The 21,621-nt window shown below is 52.5% G+C and overlaps 1 protein-coding gene across 10 annotated transcripts in view; it reads right to left on the reverse strand.

Moving 5' to 3' along the window:
- The window catches only part of FNIP2 (folliculin interacting protein 2), a 126,154-nt gene that overhangs the window by 16,403 nt on the left and 88,130 nt on the right, over window positions 1-21,621 (reverse strand). For 9 of the 10 annotated variants that reach the window (XM_022582256.2, XM_022582253.3, XM_089911334.1 and 6 more), the window contains 6 exons: window positions 16,734-16,935; window positions 16,347-16,435; window positions 14,032-14,178; window positions 13,744-13,913; window positions 8,887-9,994; window positions 7,927-8,083 (listed from right to left, as the gene is read on the reverse strand). In XM_022582256.2, coding sequence (XP_022437964.2) covers window positions 7,927-8,083; window positions 8,887-9,994; window positions 13,744-13,913; window positions 14,032-14,178; window positions 16,347-16,435; window positions 16,734-16,935 — 1,873 coding nt within the window. Of the gene's footprint in view, window positions 1-2,037; window positions 3,012-7,926; window positions 8,084-8,886; window positions 9,995-13,743; window positions 13,914-14,031; window positions 14,179-16,346; window positions 16,436-16,733; window positions 16,936-21,621 lie in introns of those variants that run through there. The other variant, XM_089911330.1, reaches the window with a different exon arrangement.

Here is a 21,621-nt window from a genome sequence, read left to right on the forward strand (position 1 = left end):
ATCAATTTACATTCCCACCACCAGTGCAGGAGGGTTCCCTTTTCTCCACACCCTCTCCAGCATTTATTATTTGTAGACTTTTTGATGATGACCATTCTGACCAGTGTGAGGTGATACCTCATTGTAGTTTTGATTTGCATTTCTCTAGTAATTAGTGATGTTGAGCATCTTTTCATGTGCTTCTTGGCCATCTGTATGTCTTCTCTGGAGAGATGTCTATTTAAGTCTTCTGCCCATTTTCTGACTGGGTGGTGGTTACCTATTTCTAACTCAGGAGTAGGAAAGTACCAGCTCCCACATGTGCTTCCTTCAACTACTGATGGGTTCATCAAACCTTTCTTGCCGTGAGTACACAGGATGCAGTCCTGCTCTACAGAGAGGAACGTGAGGACAAGAAGTACGAGAGCTCATGAAGTAGCTTGGCACGTCAGAAAGAGAATCTAGGAACTCATTCAAGTGCTTCTGACTCGTAGCTCAGTGAGCCTGCCAAGCCCTCTACTTTGAAACCCTAGGAGCTTGTCAGGGTGGAAATCCCTCGGAAGACAAGATTGCAACAACTGGGAATGACACTTGCAACATAATGACAAGAGGAAAAAACACGGTCACCTCTATTATGACTTTGCTAACAAACTTCCCATCTTTATGCTGCTGGTATTGCCCAATACATACTCTAAAAAGTCCCCTCGGGACTTCCCTGGTGGCGCAGTGGTTAAGAACCCACCTGCCAATGCAGGGGACACGGGTTTGACCCCTGGTCCAGGAAGATCCCACGTGCCAAAGAGCAACGAAGCCAGTGTGCCACAACTACTGAGCCTGAGCTCTAGAGCCCACGAGCCACAACTACTGAAGCCCGCGTGCCTAGAGCCTGTGCTCCGCAACTAGAGAAGCCACTGCAGTGAGAAGCCCGCGCACCGCAACAAAGAGTAGCCCCCGCTTGCCGCAACTAGAGAAAGCCCATGCGCCCATGCGCAGCAATGAAGACCCAACGCAGCCAAAAATAAAAATAATTGAAAAAAACTAAACCGATCCTTTGTGAATCCTCAAAGATGCCAGCCCACACGTGGATCACAGGTAACAGGTGTGCAGACGGACGCTGGTACTCACAGCCAGCTCTACAATCTGCTCACCGACTACAGCAGGGCAGATTAGCAACCAGGGTGAGCCACTGGGGGCCTGTCTCACACACAAAGGGAGCAGGTGATTTATGACTCAGGTAATGGGAAGAACCTCTCTGTTTCTTTTATTTTTCTCTGAAACACTCTGAGTTATAAAACGTAAGATTCTTGGGTATTATCTGAGTGTCAATTTGCTCATCACTTCCTAGAAGATATTTCTGTCAAGTTCTACAACTTTATTAAACTGAACTTGAGTCAGAGAATGTGACATGACAAAACACCTTTCAAAGAAATCCCCCCCCCCCGTTATGTTATAGCCCCACGACTTAACGATAGCAGCTCTTACATGGCTTCAAGTGAAGCCTTGGATTGGTCACAGAGAGAAAATGGACGATCAGTGCCCTGAGGGCCATAGTCTCAGCACCTGCTCTTGGTTAAATGGCATCGGACCCCGTTCTTATTCTTCTACCTCCGTAGGGGCCAACCCCCCTCCGTGTCCTTGGAACCGAGGACTTAAGCAACCCGAGCCAGTCCTTAGCCAGTCCACCCACTTCTGGGCGGCCGAGGGCGCCTACAGGACGCAGACACGTGTGGATGGCTGGCCAGTTTTTATTAAAAACCTTCAGTCTCACATCCGCGCAGAGAACAGGAACCTGATTACCACTCGCCGTTCTCCAACACTTCCTCCAGCCTACAAAGTCATCCAGGATACTAAACACTAAATGCTCAGCATGCAGGCTCTCCCGACAGCAGTTACAGAGACAGACAGACAGACAGAAGCTCCCGTGGCAGCAGAGCCGGCTCCGCCTGTGGTTAGTCTGTAGCCCCTGGGGAAGCCCGGCCCCCTCGCCCTCTCTCCGCTCATCCCCACTGTAGACGTCACCTCCTCCAGGAAGCCCCCAGGCTGTCCTGTGCCTCCCTGCCCCCCACCCCCACCCCGCTGTGGGCTCTGCTTTCACTGCTTATGTCTTTAATCACCTGTTGGAGTTCAACCTCCTGAAGGACAGGGGCCATGCCTCCTCTCTGGCTGTTGACAAGGGTCCTTTGTCTTTGATGTCCTGCCGCTCAGCGAGGGTTTGTTTATATCTACCCTACTTGGGAGTCAGTGGGCTCACTTCATCTGAAAGATCGCAGCCGTTCTTCCTTCAAAGGCTGTTTCTCTTTCCCGCCTTCTGTATGCGCGACAGAGCCTTCTCACTCAAGCCTCCAGGTCTCTTACTTGCTCTTCCACATTTTTTCACGTGCCTCTGTCTCTGAGCTACAGTCAAAGCGGTAGTTCTGCATCTAGTCACTCTTTCACAAACGCTAATCCTCTCTGGCTGTATTTAATCTGCTCTGCTCTTTAACCTTCCCCCGAGTTTTAATTTCCATGACTGCATTTTTCCATTTTAGCATCTCTCTTCGGCTCTTTTACAAATCTAAATAGTCGTGTGTCATAACAAACGGTCTTTTTAAAGATTCCAATTCCTTCTTTTATCACTGTAGCCATCTTAAACATACCTACTCAACAGTTACTCTGGACTGTTGGAGGAGGGCTAACGCCCCTGGCTATACTGGTCACTCTCCCTCACCCTGACCATGAGCCCATCGTGTTGGAGTTGTTTTGTTTCATGTGCTATATGTGTCTCTCGGAAACAGGCTCCATGTCGGTCTCTAAAGGCTTCCGAGTGGTGATAAGGTAGAGAAGGAGAGCGAATCGATCATTCTGGACCACAGGCACTGTTGAGGGGTCCTGGGAGGTGAGGACGTCAGGACCTGGGGCAGCGGGAGCGGGGAGGGTCCGGCGGGGGGGCAGGATCCAGAGGAAACCCCTGACCTTCTGTGTGTCTGTGCCTGCGGACTTGTGGACACAGGGCGCAGCCTCGGGGACGCCTTAAATGTCAGGACGGTCACATGCTGAGGAAAGAAAGAGTTTGAAGTCGAGGAGCGGTGCTCAAGGTCAAAAAGGGTCATCAGAACAGTTATGGGAGGATGTGCATGACGCCAAAATACAACGTAAGAAGGCTGGTACACAGATTTTTCTGCAGAGAATGGCACAGATGTCCAAATATTTTGCATGTAATGAAAAAAATTGGGGAAAACATAAAATTAGCCATGCGCCCGATATTTACAAGATGCAAGAGAAATGATGCCTTTGAGACGTATAATAAGCATTTTATTCTCCTTTAGGTAAAGAAAAAGAACACAAAGGGCCCCAGGTGGCATGTCCAAACAGAGAACTCTTCCCCTTTATGTCTTAAAGGCAGACTCTCTGCCACGTCTCTCTACTTTAGAAGGAGGGTCACACTCAGAGGCACAGCTTCATCTGCAGCAACACACGCTCCTCCGCCCAGCGCAGGGGGACCGTGCAGCATCCCTGGGCACCGGGCCAGGCGCTGGACGGAGAGATGCCCGCAGGCCTGGTGGAAGAAAGATGCTGGAGGCATATCCAAGCACCGCGTGCAAAGGGCCTGGGGCAGGTTCAGAGAAAGGGCAACGTTGGAACGGGGCCTGCAAAAGGCACTGGGGCTGCTTCAACAGCGCCTGAGGCAGAGGGAGCAACGCACATGGCAAGGAGGTGAGAGAGAGGGCGGGCCGTTACAGGCTGGCACATGGTGTGACCGAGCCGCACGGGAGAGCAGGGCTGCATGTGTGCGTATGTATCTGAAACACATACAGGGGGCAGTTCCAGCCAAGGAGCCTAGATTTCACTCTATAAAGAAACAGGCCCCTATGAGAGCAGAAGAGTGACCGACAGAAGCCACGTTTGAGAAGGAGCCCTCCGTGGCCACGTGCAAGGCTGGAAGGTGGAGGGCAGCTTAGGAGGAGAGGGGTCACCAAGATCTCAGACCGGGGTTGGCGATACCCAGATTGGTAGTTTTTTCAGATATTTTTAAAACCCCCATCTGCGGTAAGAAATGCGTTTTAACGGCGTAACCCAGGGATACAGGTGCATCCATATGTACAGCCCCCAAGAGCCAGACGGTGCTGAAGGCCCGCGCCCTGCTGTGCACACCACCCCGCGCCGGGATGTGTTCCGTCTCGCCAGCAGGTCTGCCCCACAGCGCTACGGACCTAAGGCTGCTACTGACTCCGGCCACCCCAGCGCTGCCCGCGGTGCTAAAGTGATGCCCTTCGGTCGCTGTGACTCGCTGTCCTTGCGTCGGCTCCCTGGCTGACTGTGCTGCACGGGCAATCAGGTGCTCATGGCACGCGTCCCAGCCAAGCCGTCAGCAAAGCTGCTCCGCTGCGCTGCTGATTTCTGCATATTTCTGCAGTCTGTTGCTACTCTTAAAAAGAAACGACAGAGGCTGCCATATCCAACCGATACCTCGTTTCATAGAGTATTCTGAAGACACCCAAAGCCCTGGAACACAGTTTTTGTTAAAAGAAACACTAATACATGATGTTAATTTTGGTCTCGATGACCCGACCCTACAGAGCTGGAGCGGCCTGGCCGCTCCTCGTGAAGCCACCAGGGGAGGGAAAGCAGCCGCCGTTAGCGTTGAATGAATGGGTCCCACTTCTGTTCCACCACCCCCAGCAGGAGCATCTTGGGAAACTCATTTACAAAGTGCGTGCACGGGTGTCATTGTAACAGCTACCGTCTGTCGGGCGTTCAGTAATGTGCTGGACGCTGTGTTCAACACTGGGTGTGCATCATCTCACGGACTTCAGGCAGACCTCTAACTGCCGTCATTTTCTAGAAAATGAAACTGACGCTTAGACGATTAAAGAATCCTGAGCAAGGCCACGAAGCCACAAGGGGTGAACCATGGGTCAATCTCAGGTTTGCCTGCCTTTAGAAGCCAAACTCTTAACTGCTGGGTTACGTTTTATCTGTTCCTCTAAATACATTTTTCTGAGGCTTAGCGAAGCCAATGGATTTACCTGACGACCAGCGAACAAGTGGTAACACCAAAGCATCAGTGTCAAGTCGGTCTCCTCCACCACCTCCACTGCCCCGTAACTTACTACCTGCCCCAGCCCCCGTCAGCAGTACCCACAGGCGGACAAGACACATGAGAAAAAAAGAAGAGAGAAAAAGCTCCTTGAGAGTCACAGGTGCAGAGTGAAGCTGGCTCTCTCACCCCCTCTCTCCTACCTCACCATTTAAAGCCAAAAGGAAAACAGAAGAAAGAATTCGCGTTTAGATGCGGCAGGAAAAGAATGAAACTAAATATGACTTCAGCCTAATTGAAGGCAGCTGTATAATCTCTATGTTAGAAGGCAAAGAAACAGTTCCAGTGACGGAACAGAGGTAGTATGTGGATTAAACAAGAACACGTGTTTAAATATTTAAAGACCATCAGAATCTTACCACGTGGAAGCCAGTAATAAAAATCAAAATGCGTGAAATAAAGTTGATACAGCTTTCTTTCATAAGAAACTACGATAAGGAAATGCACAAAAAGAAATTCTTAGTATTGGAAGCTCCAGATGTAATGCCTCAGTGAGAGAAGAATCTCCGCAAGCTGGTCCACCAAGGCTGCAAAAGTACGCATTTACGTAAGACAGATTTTACAATCCAATCGTGCACAGGCCTAGAGAACAGATCAATAATGTAAATCAACTGCTTTTAAACAGTTACTAAAAATCCTTCTCTAAAAACAATTATGAATCTCAAAGCTGGATGAAGTCTGGCATGAACACTAGAAATTATTAACGTCTGAAAAACAGGTTTTCGAAAGAAAGCAAATTACAGTACAGCAATGTATCCCGAGCCCCTCTTCCTCAGCAAGCTGTTATTTCAGCCCTGACTCTGCTCATGTACTTGTTCTTGGGCCTTTGAGTCTTCCTCTGATAACACACTCAAGAATTTAAATAACTACTAGGCTTTAGGGGCAGTAAATTCAATATAACGCACCCCCCCCAAACCTCCTAATTTACTTTTCCACAAATATTCGTCAACGGCAATTTCTATTTAAACTCTGCCACAGAGCAGAGCCCCAGTCTGAGAAGCAGTTTAAATGGAACGCTTACTTCAAAAGCCAAATCCGTTAAGATGAACGTGCCAAAGTGACATGAGAACTCCGCTAATGCTAACCGGACACATCCTGAGTGCAGTACACTTCTGAACATAGTTTATGCCCCTTCACAGTTTCCTCTTAACACCCAAGCCGGCTGCACGGGGCGTGCTCCCACAATCTGACACAATACAGGTTTTTATGGTCAGCAGCTTTGCATCTCTCAGGCTGACTGCACAGTCTACAGAGGTGAGAACAGCTGCACTGTGAAAACACTACTTCTGCAAGGAAGAGAAAATGAGAGATGACAAGTCTTTAAGAGTTACAAACAGAGGAAACATGATTTTGTTTTCTTAAGTATAAGAATTATAGAGCTAGATGGTCACCATGGAAACCTAATACACAAACCTCTGAACTTGTCAGCCTGTGGAAGATATAAAAAGTGTCGTGTATGGTTTTGCAGATAATAAGGGCAAGACGGGCTATCAGTCGATAGATGCGTGTCCACAGTGGGGCGGGCACTAAACATGCACTAAACATGTGCACGGCTCTAGAACCACTGAGCCTCCACGCGTGGCTCAGCCGACCCCGAAAGAGCATCGTCGAAGGAGGGCATCTCCTTTCTCCGAGGTCACCGACGTACGGGCCTCTGAGGTGACAGGCAAGGACACAGTGCTCTTGACGACTATGAAGATAGAATATTAATGGCACTGCTTCCTTCCAGGGCCAGCCTGGGGAGGGTGGTGGCCAAGCACAAAGCAGGGCGGGTCAGGATCGCGGTACCAACGCCCACACCGGGCGGGCCCCCAGCCTCAGGCCGCCCTCTCCCCATCTCCCTCCCTCCCCGTTCAGGGGGGTGAGCGCATCTGCTTCACCACCAGGCTTTTCTTCCCATTTCACAGCAACACCTCCAGCCTGCCTGGCCTGTGCCTGATGGGCGTTTGGTCTTCACAGAGGAGAAGCTCAAGGTCAAAGGCAGCACGCACTGCCGTCTGTCCACCTCTCCAAAAGGATTTGCTGGGCGAGGAGGAAGGTAGCTAGCCAAGTTCCAATTTTCCTAATGCGCTGAGAACTTTCCCTATTGCCCAAGATACAGTATGTTTCCAATGCAAAACAGCTATTTTTGCACATCTGTCCAAGAGCAGCTCAATTGAAAACAGGCCTGTCAGATCGACAGCACTTCCATCGCCGCTCAGTTCCTGTCACGCTGCAGAGAGCGGAGAAGCGCTTAGCAGCAGCCACAAGAAAATCTTGCAGGAAGACTTGTTAATCTCTACACAGTCATTCTCATGCAGCCATCAAAGCGAACTTAATGACACATCAGTTAAAATAAATTACTTTTAGGATCTTGCAAGGAGCGGCTAAGAGGCAAACCATATGTGACATCCTTTCGGCCCTCCCCGTGAAGGCACACAATTGTCACCATCTGTGCTGACTCCTCTGTCTGCTCCACCCACCCGCCCCCCAGACCCACCCTTCACTCGGGTGGCTCGGGAGGTGACCTCTGTGGGCCCTGGGACCGCGTCTGCATCAGCTACGACCTTGCTCTGTGGCTTCTGGCTGGGCTCAGCCAACGGGGGGCACCAAGAGAGCTCAGACGCTGGAGGGGAGCGAGGTGAGGTCCCCGCCCCTGCCGTGCTCCTGCAGCCAGGCGCGCCCCCCCCCCCCCCCGCCGCCTCCCCCACTGCTGCCCACCCGGTGCGCTCACAGTCTCCAGCTGTTGCTAATCTCCGGGTGGCTCACCAGCCTCGCCGGTTCCTGCAACCCTGCCCGCATCTCCAGCGACAATCCCTCGATCGCCGTTGCCAAGCACACCCCTGGCCGCCCCGGTCAGCAGCCCGAGGCGACCAGCTGGCATCGCTCACCTGGACCGTGTGGACCAGGTCGGCGGCCAGGCACTGCTTCAGCTTCTCACCGCTGCCGGTCCCGTGAAGCACCAGGTCTGGCACGTACGTGGGGCAGTAGCCCGCCAGGAGGGAGCGGCCGAAGCTCCTCACGTTCGGGGCGCTGCCGCTCTGAGACCTAAAATGATACCGGCCATCAGGACCCACCGCGAAAACGCGCTCCCTTCTTGCACTGCAGCTGGAACAGAGCCCCAGTGGCACAGGTGAGAAAAACAGGTTCGGGGTGGTTCGGATCACAAGTCCTCCAGGAAGTGGGTCAGTGGTACAGGAAAAGGAAGGGAGTTGAAGGGAAAAAGGAGTTTTCCTAAAGGGGAAGAGCAGGAAAAAATGAGTATTCTGGCGGCTGGCTGCGAGCCTGGGCCTGCACCTCACACAGAGCATCCTCCAGCCACCGTGTGGAGAGAAGAAAGGGGGGTCTGAGCGTGCTGAGGGGATCCTGGCGAAGCCTGGCTTGAGGAACTCGGCACACCTGCTCAGGGTGCAGCCAGGACAGCGAAAGACCAGCAGGCATCTCTAGTTACTGCTTCGCGGACCAAACCTCAACTGACAGCGCCTCAGGAAGAGGGGCTTTTCCTGACGCATCAGGCTGCTCTGACCGGCAGGCAGGAGAGACCCGCAGGATGTCACCCACCACCTCCCAGGCTGGGTGTCCGCGGCCACAGATCTGCCGCGGGGACGACGGAAGATGACACCCCTGCTCCCCACTGCCCCCCGCGCCCCTTAGCGTCCCCCAGTGTCCCCAGAGCTGCAAAGCCGCCGCCAGCTCCCAGCTCAGAGCTGGGCTAAGGAAGGGCAAGCCGGTCTGGGGACACTAATGCTTGGAGAGAATAATCCTGCCCTGTAGCAGCCCACAGCAGCGGTGCCGGTGGGTGCCGGCTGGACGCACATCCTCTCCCCGGCCCGGCCCGCCACCGGCCTTACCTGGGCAGCGGCAGCTCCACCTCCGGCGACCCTTCGGGCCGGTCATGCTCACTGTCACCGTCACTGCCGGGACCCAGGTCCGGCGAGGCCGGCGCATACGGGTCGTCGTCACTGTCGCCGAGGGCGCTGTCCGAGCTTTCGTTCCTGGGGAGACCTCCTTCCCGCCTGAAGCCGGCGTCCTCGCGCGGCACTGCGGCCGCGCACCCGCTCGGCGCAGGCCCGTCCGCGTTCTCCCCGCCCCGACCCCACGGCTTCACTGGCGCGTGCGCGGGGTCGACAGGTGCGCCCCGGGCGGCAGGTGCGCCGGGCGTCTCCGCAGCCTCCTTGGCGGCCCCGGTCCTGACGCCGCGGGCCCCCGCAGACGCCTCGGGGGCCCAGGAGCACCTCGGAGCCCGCCAGTCCCGGGCCTCCCGGGCTGCGTCGGGCCCAGCCGGGGGTCGGCGCGCTGGCTCCGCACACCTGCAGGCCCGCAGCCGCTCCTCCGTCGCTTTGGTGCGACTTTCAAAGTCCGAGTCCGGAGACACGGAGCTCCCGATGTGGAAGGTGACCTTCTCCCAGGGACGCCCCTCAGGGCACGGCCTGGCCGCCGAGCGGTCGGGCAGCTTCTTGGGCATCTCCCCTCCCGACCCCTCCCCGCCGGCCGGCCCCGCGCACGCACCTGCGCCGCTGGGGAGTCTCGCGGAGCCGCCGCGGGGCGCCTCCTCCGTACTCTCCTCGTCCCCACACGACGCGCCCCGAGGTCTCCGGGTGCCGCGGGCCGCGGGGCTCTGCTCCGGCCCCCGGCCTCCTCGTCCGGCGAGGTGGGGACAGAGGTCTCCGGTGTCAGTGTGCGGCGGCAGAAGGGCGGGCTCGCTCCTCACCGTGACCACCACGTACTCGGACTCCTCCACCTCGCCCCTCTCCAGGGCCGTGGTGATGCTGCCCCCCGGCAGCGCCTGCTCGTCTGGCCCCCAGGCCCCGCTGCACGTCAGCTGGTTCTCCTGCAGCTCCGAGCACCGCAGGAAGTAGGTCAGCACGTACAGTATGCGCTGCACCAGGTCCTTCTGCTTCCCCAGCACCACCGTGCGGGTCAGTCGCACCGGAGAGCCGATGGCCCCGTAAAGGTCGCCTAGAGGCAAAGTGGACAGAAAGACAAGTCGTCTGGGGGAGCGTGTCAAGGGTACGTCAGCCCGAACAGGAGAGATGCAAATGACTTACTCCCAGGCCAGCATCGCTTCTTCACACGCCTGACTGAGGCACAAAGGTAATTCCTAGAAGGACCACCTTTCAGTTTTCCTCTGCAACGTAAAGTCGGCCTGCCAGGATCAGCCCTGTTCTGGGTGCTCAGGTGCAGTGCCCGTGTGTATCGGGTGCAGTGCACTGACAGTGCAGTGTTGGTGTATACTGGGGGCAGTGCGGTGCCAGTGCACAGAGGGTGCAGTGCTGTGTGTACACAGTCCCTCGAGGTGCTTGCTGGGCCTTTCCAGGGCAGCTCAGTGGGCTGGCTGATCCCATCTCCCCAAGGTAAGGCTAAAGCCAGAGCCCTGAATATGTGACCAAACCAAATAATTTATCTTGGAAACTAGAATGGTGAGATCTTTTTGAAGAACCCCAGGACAACAGGCCCTGGGGTGAAATTGCGGGATCTCTGAACAGAAAGCGGAAGTGAGTCAATGCAAAACGCTGAATGAGATGGTCCGCTCGATACACACAGGCACCAAGAAGAATCAATGTGATTAACAAGAAGAAAATCACTTGCTCAGGAATAATGCATCTCATTTTTTTCCCATTACTTCACATGAAAATTCTACTGGAGAAAAATGTCCCATAACTTATACCCTGACACACTGATGAAAAGCCGGCTAATGAAGCATGAACACTTGGCTTAAAGGTGGAAGAAGAAAGGCAAACCTGTCAACGAACCATCAGTGCAGGTTCCTCATCGCAAGTGTCTGTCCAGTGCCTATTAAAATTATGGCATGTAATAAAACCTGACAATTACACTTGGTAAGTCACACCTTCCATATTTTGATAATAATATTATTGACAATTACAACAAAAAGCCAACACTTCCTGACTGCGCAAGCCCAGTGCTGAGTGTTTTACATGGCCTTATCTCATTTACATATCTGTATAAGCAGCCCTAAGTCAGAAAGCATTGCAGGAAAAATCAGAATGTTGGAATAAATCAAAATGTGAAAAGATCCTAAATAAAGGAGAGGAGATGCATGGTTAGCAGCTATAAATAAGAACTCAGGAAGTCGGACTCCATCTGGCGGGAGGAGGAGAGGCATCTGTTAGATAAGACTAATCACAGTGTTAAGGTTTAAGGCTGACGGAAAAGGGGCAGCACGCATCAGAGGTGCCCCCTCTAGAGAGGGTTTCCAGGGTAAGCCTCCTGAGAACAGGTAAAGGGCAGGATAGAAGTGATATCACACAATCCTCTCTATAAAAGGACTAGGTGGGGCTTCCCTGGTGGCACAGTGGTTGAGAATCTGCCTGCCAGTGCAGGGGACACGGGTTCGAGCCCTGGTCTGGGAGGATCCCACATGCCGCGGAGCAACTAGGCCCGTGAGCCACAACTACTGAGCCTGCGCGTCTGGAGCCTGTGCTCCGCAACAAGAGAGGCCACGATAGTGAGAGGCCCGCGCACCGCAATGAAGAGTGGCCCCCGCTCGCCACAACTAGAGAAAGCCCTCGCACAGAAACGAAGACCCAACACAGCCAAAAATAAATAAATACATAAATAAAAGGGCTAGGTGAAGGCTTAGTAGAATGTTATCTCTGAGGCTTTTGCAACTGAGAAACCGTGCAAGATTTCAGAAAACTCAGAACTGTAGTCTGATGTCAGCACAAGCACTTTTGTTTGAGTAAACTTTCTTGACTAAGAGCGTGTTGCTGTTACTTCCCGTGATCACATCTGCCCATGGCTGCGGGGTGTCACGGCCACATCAGGAATTCATGAGACACTCTTGTTAAATCAGCCCCAGTGTTAATAAGGAAGACGAGATTTACATACCCAAAATCTGGCAAAAAAACCCACTTTGGAACGTCCACTCAGAATGACAGTTTTTAGCAATGCATTTAACTTTTGGTGGTGTGCATTATAATAACTAAGTCATAAATGGGAAAAAGTAAAAACAAAGAAGGCTATTAAAATACAACTGACGACAGTTTAACCTGTATGAAGTGGGGAGCTGTGTATGGAAACAGTGCTACTTCAGAGCCGAACTCCACAGAACAATGCATCACTAAGGTAACAGGCTGAATGGACCTTGACCTTGAAGGCAACTTCTCTGAGTCCAGGACTGATGAAGCTACTCATTTTAGAGTGGATGCCTTTGTCTTGCACGGGTGTAATTTTACAGGGTGAAGAAGAGCGTGAACAATGTGAACAGACCTAACGCTCCGAACTGCACACTTAGAAATGGCTGAGATGATAAATGTTAGGGTCTGTGGCTTTTTTTTAACCATATTACCTCCCGTATCTCATGACCCCGGGCACAGGGAAAGACAGCTTTATTATCTGTGATACAGTGAGGACGCAGTACCAGGGTTAGAATGAGAGTCTAATTAATTAATACGTGCAGAAAGCACCCAGAACAGTGCTTGGCCCATGGTGGCAGCTTTCACTACTATAACAACACGCTGTTTCCCGAGACTGCGGTGCTTTTCCCCGGTCTGCCGTTATTTTCTGGAAAATGCTGCCCTTCTACCGATTCCTCAAGTGTGTCTTCCTTGAAGGCCCCCTCCCCCCATGCCCCCCCTCCTGGTGCCTCCCCCGTATCAACATCCACAACAGCGGTGCCGGTCACAGGGGGCTTCACGTACAAGCAGTGGAACTCCCACGGCAGCCATGAGCCATCACCACCCATCTCCCAGAGGGAGAAACGGAGGCACAGAGGGTTAGGGCACTTGCCCAGGAGGCTGGGAGCTGGTCCAGCCGTCTGCGCATGTCCTCACCCTCTGCACTGCACTGCATCCCTCGCAGGCTTCTGCTCACCCCAGCAAAGGAGTGATCGGGGCGTTCTGAACACGGCCCTTCTCCTCCACCGGGCAGCAGGCTCCCCAAGGCTGAGCTGCGTGTCACCCGGGCCCTGGGTCCCGCAGAGGGACGGGGCCTGGGACAGAGCGGATGCGCAGGCCTGACGGGTCACTGCAGACTCGGCCAAGTGACAGGCCCTGGAGCGCGCCTCTCCTACCCCCGAGCCCTGGGCTCACAAGCGCACACTCCACGAGCAGCCCCGCGGCGCGTCAGGTCCCCGCGCCAGGCCTGAGCACAAAGCTCGAAGGAAGCAGCTAAGGGGGCAATGGAGAGAAAGACAAGGGCTCTGCCCTCAGCTCAAACTTAAAAGGCGGCAAAATCCTAGAGTGTGTTACTCTCTTTTCTGTCCGACTTCCTTCCTATCCGGCCCGCCCTCTAGGGCAGTGGTCCTCAGCCAGGGGCTCTCCTCTCCCGCTGGGGACATTCAGCATTGTCTGGAGACATTTTTCACCATCACAACTTTGCAAGAGGGGTTTTCACTGGCAGCTGGTGAACAGAAGCCAGTGATGCTGCTAAACATTCGACCAGGCATGGGGCAGTCCTCTTCCCCCCTAACCCAACAAAGAATCTTCTGGCCCAAATGTCAACAGTGCCGAGTTAAGGAGCCCCACTGGAGGAGCAGCTGCGGACCTATGTGGCTTTAAAGAGCAGAACGAGGCTCTGGCGGGGGGAGGGGAGGACGGGGGCTGCTTTACAGGTAGAGTCTGTGGGCCAGTCCCCCGTTCCCTGCAGCCCAGTGACAACTGGGAATCGCCGGGCCGGATGGCGGATAGCAACAGAAGAGGCTCCCGTCTTTCCTATTCTGTCCCACATGGTCTCTGTACGGTACTGACCCAGCTGCGCCCAGAGAGGATTGTATGGGTGTGTCTTGGCCAGCGTGTTGACCAGCTGAGAGGTGCGTTTCTCGGAGAAGGCTTTGATGGGAGGGTGGTCAACGGGCATGACGGTGGGCACCCAGGCCAGGTGGTAGGTTAAGACCGCGGTCAGCAAGGCAGCAAAAAACCTTGGAGAAACGGGAGAAAACACAACGGGGTGAGTCAATGCAGGAAGAGGCATGTCACCTACAGCACGTACACCAGCCTCGGAACTGGCATTCAAGGCTCCAGAGCGCCGCCGCTTACTGGTTCTTGTTGATCTGTTCTATCAGGAGTGTAAATTCCTTGAGGAAGCGCTGGCACAGCTGCGTCTTCTCCAAGGTGCTGGACATCATGGCCAGCCACACGGGCTCGGCTATCCTTGGGACGGAGTACAAGCTCCAGATGGTCCCTCTACGGAAGAGAAGGTACAGGGAACTGTCACAGATGTCACAGTGGATGATCTCTGTGTAAAGGAATCTAGAAGAAAACACTCACCTGGGTCTAGGGAGCCCCTAAGGCATCCAAAGCAGAATATTAAACAGGGGTCGGTAAACTAGGACACGATGCACAGGCCAAATCTGACCTTTTTTTTTATAAATAAAGTTTTATTGGCACACAGCCATGCTCAATCATCTCCCTATTATCTGTCGCTGCGTTTGCACCACAGCAAAGCTGAGCAGCCGTGGGGCACAGACCCTTTACAGGAAAGGTATACTAACCACTGATATAAAATAGTCATCCTTAAAAAGACTTATTTGCACGATGCCTTGTGTCAGAATTTATGCCAGTTTTCATAGGAAAAAAATAAAGGAAGAAAGAATAAACATGCTAGACTGAAAATGTGACCAGAGGGAACTCAAGTCACCCAATTTCTGGTTAGTGCTTTTGTTCTTTGAACCAAAGCACCCTATTCACTTTAAATGAAAAAAGAACACAAATAAATGGCTCTTCTTCACCATATTATATACTAGATTGTTACATGGGCTAACAGAATCAAATTCTTAGAACTGTAAGCTGTTAGGGAAAGTGACGAGTCTGGCCGTGTCACTTTACGGCTTAGGAAACTGCAGGTGTAAAGGAGTTCCTTGCGGGAGACACACACGCACTGAATGACAAGGTCTGGATGAGAGCGCCTCGTGCCGGGGACTCTGCTCCAGGCCGCGTGGCTCGTGGCAGTCCTTCCAGGGAGCGCACCAACGAGCCTAGGATCTCCACTGGCACCTCTGCGTCTAGGAGACACCCCGCTTCCCGGATGGGGGTACACGAGGCATATTCTGACCTGAGTTTCCGGCCGTGTGCATCAAGGAGCTGGGACACACAGGATCCTGCCCTGGCACGAGGCAGAGCACCTGCTGAGCAGCCAGCAGTGACAAGTGACAGCTACGTGGACCTGGGCTTCGCTTACTGACACCAAGGTTTCCAACGCTAACACGTGATCCTGTCGCTGTTTCTGGAGCAGCAGGTCGCTGAGGTTAAGGATGAGACCCGTCTATCCACAGTGAGGCCTCAGGTCCTGTCCGTTCAGATTCCGGACCTTCTACTAAATGAGTGTCCAGACCCTCCAGCACAAGCCAGCTTCGAGCCTGACCACAGCCCGCCCGGCGCTGCCCACACAAACCATAGAAGGTTCGCTAGTCACCCCACTGCCATCGAAACACACAGCTTCACACTATTTCTCAAATGTGCGACGTGGGTCTGGATGATCCCCAGATAAGGACTAACGTGCTACTTGAGTACTTTACACACAACCCAGGGTTCAACTAAGGCTGGGTGGGGATTTTGCTCCAAGCAGCATTAGAGTTCACCAGCCTCTGCCTTAAGCATCACAAAAACGTTCTAACATTGTAAGAATCGTAAACATTTTTATCCCTGGGCTAGAGAGGAACGGTTGGACTCTTAATTAGCTCGTGACGGCTCTGAAGTGCGATTCCATTCCACACCCAGAAACTGGCCCTAAGAAGCGCTGCAACAGCCCCGCTCAGCATGGTGACCATGGATCCCAGCTACAGCCCAGACACGAGGGGCAAGAGCTCCAGAAAACCGCTCTCCGGGGCACAAGTACCAACAGTTAGGAGATGACAGTGAGGGCACGCTAGGGTGGCCGTACAACTTAATGTCCCGACCAGGACACCGATGGGAAGACACCGGGTGCACACAGGGCTGTCCCGGCAAACTGGAGTGTAACCCCCCTGACGTGCATACTCTCCCCACTCAGGCTGTGGACAAGCATCTCAACCTCCAGTTTCCACATCTGTAAAATGGGCTAAGAGTGCTTACTCTTAGGGCTTTTGGGAGATGACACGAGACGTACGAATATTAGTTTTCTCCATTCACTCTGTTAGGAACAGTCACATCAGGGACCGTCTCTCTGGCAGTCGTGAGGATTACTCAGTGCTGGTGGCTTACACTTTTTGCTCCACTGGGCCTTAGCTTCAAAGGAAGGAGCTGCCAAAATGACTAGTAACTGCTAGCCCCCCACACTCCCGAGCTGTGGTCTCCACGCATCCCGAGATCCACGGCCGCTGCTACCGCTGCTCACCAATTTCCCCTGCTGGGGTTGCCAAACCTTGCCAGTTTACCTGAACTCCCCCAGAGCTTCCATCAGACGGCTGACATAAAACTGGACACGGAGACTTGACTCCGCGATCTTCCTGCACGAGATCATGGCCTTCGGTGGAAAGAAAACAAGCCACATTACGTGGAGAAGAAATTCCTTCGTAACCATCTACTGGGCTTTATTAATAAGACACGATGTTAGAGCCCACACTCAAGCTAGTCATGACCGAAGTCGTTGGGGGCAGTAATTCCCTTTCCCAAAGCAATCAGGATCTGGTACCTGACTTCAGTGTGCCTAGGGAACGTCCTACCACTGCTGCAGCCGATCTACATGCCCTGGGAAAGCGAGCGGGTACAGAGAGCCCTTGACCCTTACAGCCCCGTGTGACAATGGATTGCATTCTCAGTACCTTTTCAATTGCACTCTTCAGCCTGTTCATGTGAGACTCAAACAGGGGGAAATGAGAAAAAAAGAAGTCCTGGAAGTTCCTCTGGGCTTCCTCCGTCTCGCACAGGGAAAAGATGAGGCTTATGGCAATCTTCTTCCTCCGAGCTATGGCCGGGTTGGAACTGCAGGTTTCTTCGGCCAAGCTGAACGTCTCATCCGTTGACCTGGAAGGAGAAGGGGCTTTGGGAGTCATGCTGCATCAGTGAACCACACCGAGGACGAACCGTAAAGCCAGGGCGACACCCTGGTGGCCGATCCGGGCATGCGGTCCTAACTCAACGTGTGTCTACCGCCAGGTTGTCCTCCTGCATCAGACTCCGTCGTGAAAATGAAAACCTCCGCCTGACATTCAGTGTTAGCCTAACGCAAAAAGAAACTTAAGTGAGAACTGAAAGTAATTTCAAACGTCCTCTTGTTAGACTCTTAGCCCTTTTCCCTTGGACTATGTTACATCAGATTGGCCGCATTTAGGAAGGGGTGTGAAGCATCCGTTAGCTGATAGATACCAATGGATAAGAACATCTGAGGAGACATGGTCCTCTGTGGTATTCTGTGTGACCCAGGCATCACGTTTGGACATTTACTAGTAGCTGAGGCTTACTTTCCCAAGGTTATTAAAACCATTAGATGAAGTTACTCCTGTAAATGCTGAGATTAAGCCATGCGACTGGGGATACTCTCTGGGAAACCCCCCGAGCAGAAAGACCCACCTCGCTTTTGCTACAGTCAGATCCTCGACCAACTTAAGATTCTTTGCAGAGACTCTGCTTCTAGGATAAAAGAAGCCAATAAACTCTGAATATGTATTCAATTTGTCGTAAGGGGTAAGCCTCACAAATATGGCCAATCCGTATCTCTACTTTAACTAGTCTGAAAAACCAGCATGTGACCACATAGCTGCTAACGGCAAGAGTGAAAAAAAGTTTTTTAATTAGTTTGTTTTTTTCTACAAAGACACCAAAGCAAAGGACATCACACTGCAAATGAAAGCGCCTAGCCTGGCACATGGTAGGCGTGCAGGGAGCCTTCTCTTTCTCATGGGCTCCACCATTCAGCCTTGTCTGTCACCAAGCTTGGGACACCACCTCCTTTACTACAAACTACACCCAAACGGTCACGTCTGCTCATGGGACTTGAGGCAGCCATCCTCCTTCTTGGTCTTTTTTTTTTTTTTTTTTAAACGATACGCAGGCCTCTCACTGCTGTGGCCTCTCCCGTTGTGGAGCACAGGCTCCGGACGCGCAGGCTCAGCGGCCATGGCTCACGGGCCCAGCCGCTCCACAGCATGTGGGATCTTCCCAGACCGGGGCACGAACCCGTGTCCCCTGTATCGGCAGGCGGACTCTCAACCACTGCGCCACCAGGGAAGCCCCCTTCTTGGTCTTTAACTTGTTCTGTAGTGCCCTGCTCACAGCCTGTAATGTTCCCGTGATTTCCAACATACCCACGTCTTAAAAACATAACACACATCAGAAGTTTTATGGTCAGGAAAGCTATCTTAAAGGAAAGGAGAAGACATCTTGCCCTAACCTCAGAGGGATATGTCATTGTTTTGCTCCACTTTAAGCAAGATGCCGGAGACTTAGGTGTGGCTGGTAAATCAGTAAAAGTCCTCGCCGACAGACATGGCGCAGGAAGGACGTGGTTTCCAGATGCTCTTGTGAACGCTGCCCGTTAAAATAAACCAGCAATTGCTTTCTCTGAGAAATCCCTAGATCCTAACCATGTGCTCGTCAGGAAGAAATTCTCGAGGCGCTCTTACCACTTTACTTAACTGCAAACCATGCTCCCTCTTCTTTTCCAGAGTGCTCGTCCTATAACTCTGTTTTTCCGCACCAGTTTACACCTATTCTGTAGAGGAAATTCTGAGCTTCTGCTACACCAGTTCTTTCTTACAACCCTTTCTTCTTCGTTATCTCCTACATCCCCCCTTTTGCAGAAGTAAAATGACTCCATTAGTCCACTCATCTTTGGCCAGCGTGGTCCTTGGTGATCAGACCGCAGCGACCACTGAGCCCTCTGCAGATGTGTGTCAGCTTCAGCTCCACCCCAGAAACAGCAGCCAAGTGCACCTAGCACAGCAGACGGTGCCGTCTGCCGAACTTCTGAGAAACACCCGCGGCTTTAACGGCGTGCGTGCCTCTTACTCGCTTCCCTATGTCTCTTCTGAATTCTAAAGCAACTGAGCTTCATTCAACCTGTCGTCTTGGATCAACCACGCAAACTGGGATAAATCAGGTCATGCGGTATTTGTAAATATACTTTTAAGATCAATCTACAATGAAAGCATGTTTCAGAACGTCTTAAAAAATTTAAGTCTGCACACAACTACTTCATCCTAGCTTTACCCTCAAGGCAACAGGTAAGATACACAGACCATTCTGCAAATGTGAAAACTGGGGCAGAGTGACTAACCAACCTGCTTCAAAACAGAAAGCTTTTCAGTGACCACGCCGGAGTCACAGCCCAGGGGTTCTGTCTGCTAGCCCTGGCTCGTTGCTCGGACACTGGGAGTGACCAGGGGCTCTGGCGCCACGTCTGACCCACCCACTGCAGGGACGGGCTGGGAGCGGTCACACCAGCTGACAGGCCTTCAAGTCAAGGGAAGACCACGCTACACACTGGATTTTTCAAATAGAATTTTGTTGACACATGAATGAGCATTTACATACCTTGTAAATACTTCAAGATCCTAAATAAAGCAAAACCTGACTATTTAAATACATCTCAGTGACTTGTAATTGGCCTCAGGACTGCTCAGTCTGACTGGTTATGTCAGCTCTGAATGGAGGCGGAATCTACGGGTTATGTTGGTACATATGAAATCGCCATTTCTGCAGGTCAAGGAACATCTCATCAGCGACTCTTTCTGGTTATTCAGTTTACAATTCCGGGCCAAAGACTTTCTGGGACGTCATACCTGCTTCTTTAGGGTTTCACCAGCCGCACTAAGGGGGGAATCCGCAGCTTCTCTCCTCCACGGACAGCACCTCTGCGCCAGCGGGTAAACTGCCCCCCGCCGACTCCCCCCACCCGCCGGTCGCCGAAGCTCCCCACGTGGCACGGGGGTCAGCGAGCAACCAACCGTAAGACTGTGAAGATCCTCCCTGGCCGCCCTGCACTCTCTCAGGAACCAGGTCACTGAGTGCGGTGACTTCCTCTCAGAGCCGGAGGCGATCGCATCCCTGGTACCCAGTGTTCTCCGGTCCCGCGTCAGAAACTAATCCCCGCCCACACACCTGCCACAAGGGAGAGACGGGCGGCGACCCCGGTAATCGAAGGGTCTTCACGGGCACAGTGACCGAAGCTGAGCGCCCGCGGCTCTTCCGTCCTGGGCGTCAGGCAAGGGCGAGTCCAGGACCACCGGCGCACAGCCTGCGCCCCCCCCACCCCCGCCTTGCGGGGCTGCTCTCAGGAGGGCCCAGGCTCCCGGTGACGTTCTCTGGGTGCTACCTTGATTCTTAACCGTGTCACCTTTAACTTGCGCTCTGGAAGTGAAGTCTGATGGGGTGATGACGCATGGGCGTGGGCAGGGCAGACGCCAGGCAGCCGAGCACACGGCGCGGGGTCGGAAGCTGGGTCGCTGGCCTGGGGTCAGGCACACACCCACAAGTCCAGAACCAAGGCGGTGCCACAAGGCCCCAAGGCTGGGACCTGGGCCCAGATAGGCGGCGGCGGCGGCAGACGGCACGGCCATGGGAGGGGGGAAGGGCTGGGGCAAGGCACGGACCGAGGGGGAGGCAGCCTGTCTGCCCATCATCAGAGCCCACCCCTGTGGAGTCTGCACAACACTTAGCTCTTCGTCCTGAGCCCCAGGGCAGTAAACTATCACAAAGGAAGAGCCTACGGTTCACAATACGATAAAGTACATCAGGGAGTTACTAGAATTCTTTAAAGAGTTTGTTAATATCTCGTTTTGAAAACTGCAGCAACACTGCAAAGCAAATATTCACAGGCACAGAAACAGAAATTGAATGTAGAGATTGCTGCATTGGATAGAAAATACCCACAACTTTCATATGAAGCTTCAGAAGAAGAAATTATTAGAAATGAAGCCCATTTTAAAATTAAATTTCTGTATAACTGACGATGTAGTGACACAGTGCGTAAACAGGCATTCTGAATTATATGCAGCCCATGAAGACACTTCCAGTTTCTTGTAAGACCTCTGTAAGTCACAGGAAATGGCAGAGGAAACATTAAAATAACGGTGCATAAAGATACATTTAAAATTCAATTCAGACTTACACAAAATGGATGTGTGTGAAGAACTGAATCTTTAGCAAAATGTTCCATAAGAATCGTCTGATCCAGATGTACTGAAATTTATGCTTTTTTCTTTTTTTTTAACATCTTTATTTCAGTCTAATTGCTTTACAATCCTGCTGTATAACAAAGTGAATCAGCTGTATGTATACATATATCCCCATACCCCCTCCCTCTTGCATCTCCCTCCCTATCCCACCCCTCTAGGTGGTCACAAATCACCGAGCTGATCTCCCTGTGCTATGCAGCTGCTTCCCACTAGCTATCTATTTTACATTTGGTAGTGTATATATGTCCATACCACTCTCTCACTTCGTCTCAGCTTACTCTTAACCCTCACTGTGTCCCCAAGTCCATTCTCTACATCTGCGTCTTTATTCCTGTCCTGCCCCTAGGTTCTTCAGAACTTTTTTTTTTTTTTTTAAGATTCCACATGTATGTGTTAGCATACGGTATTTGTTTTTCTCTTTCTGACTTACTTCACTCTGTATGACAGGCTTAGGTCCATCCACCTTGCTACAAATAACTCAACTTCGTTTCTTTTTATGGCTGAGTAATATTCCATTGTAAGTATGTGCCAACAC

This window comes from Delphinapterus leucas, chromosome 5 (assembly GCF_059928025.1).
Source record: "Delphinapterus leucas isolate spDelLeu-1000000601 "Yukka" chromosome 5, BTC_Dleu_Yukka2, whole genome shotgun sequence".
Lineage (NCBI taxonomy): Eukaryota > Metazoa > Chordata > Mammalia > Artiodactyla > Monodontidae > Delphinapterus > Delphinapterus leucas.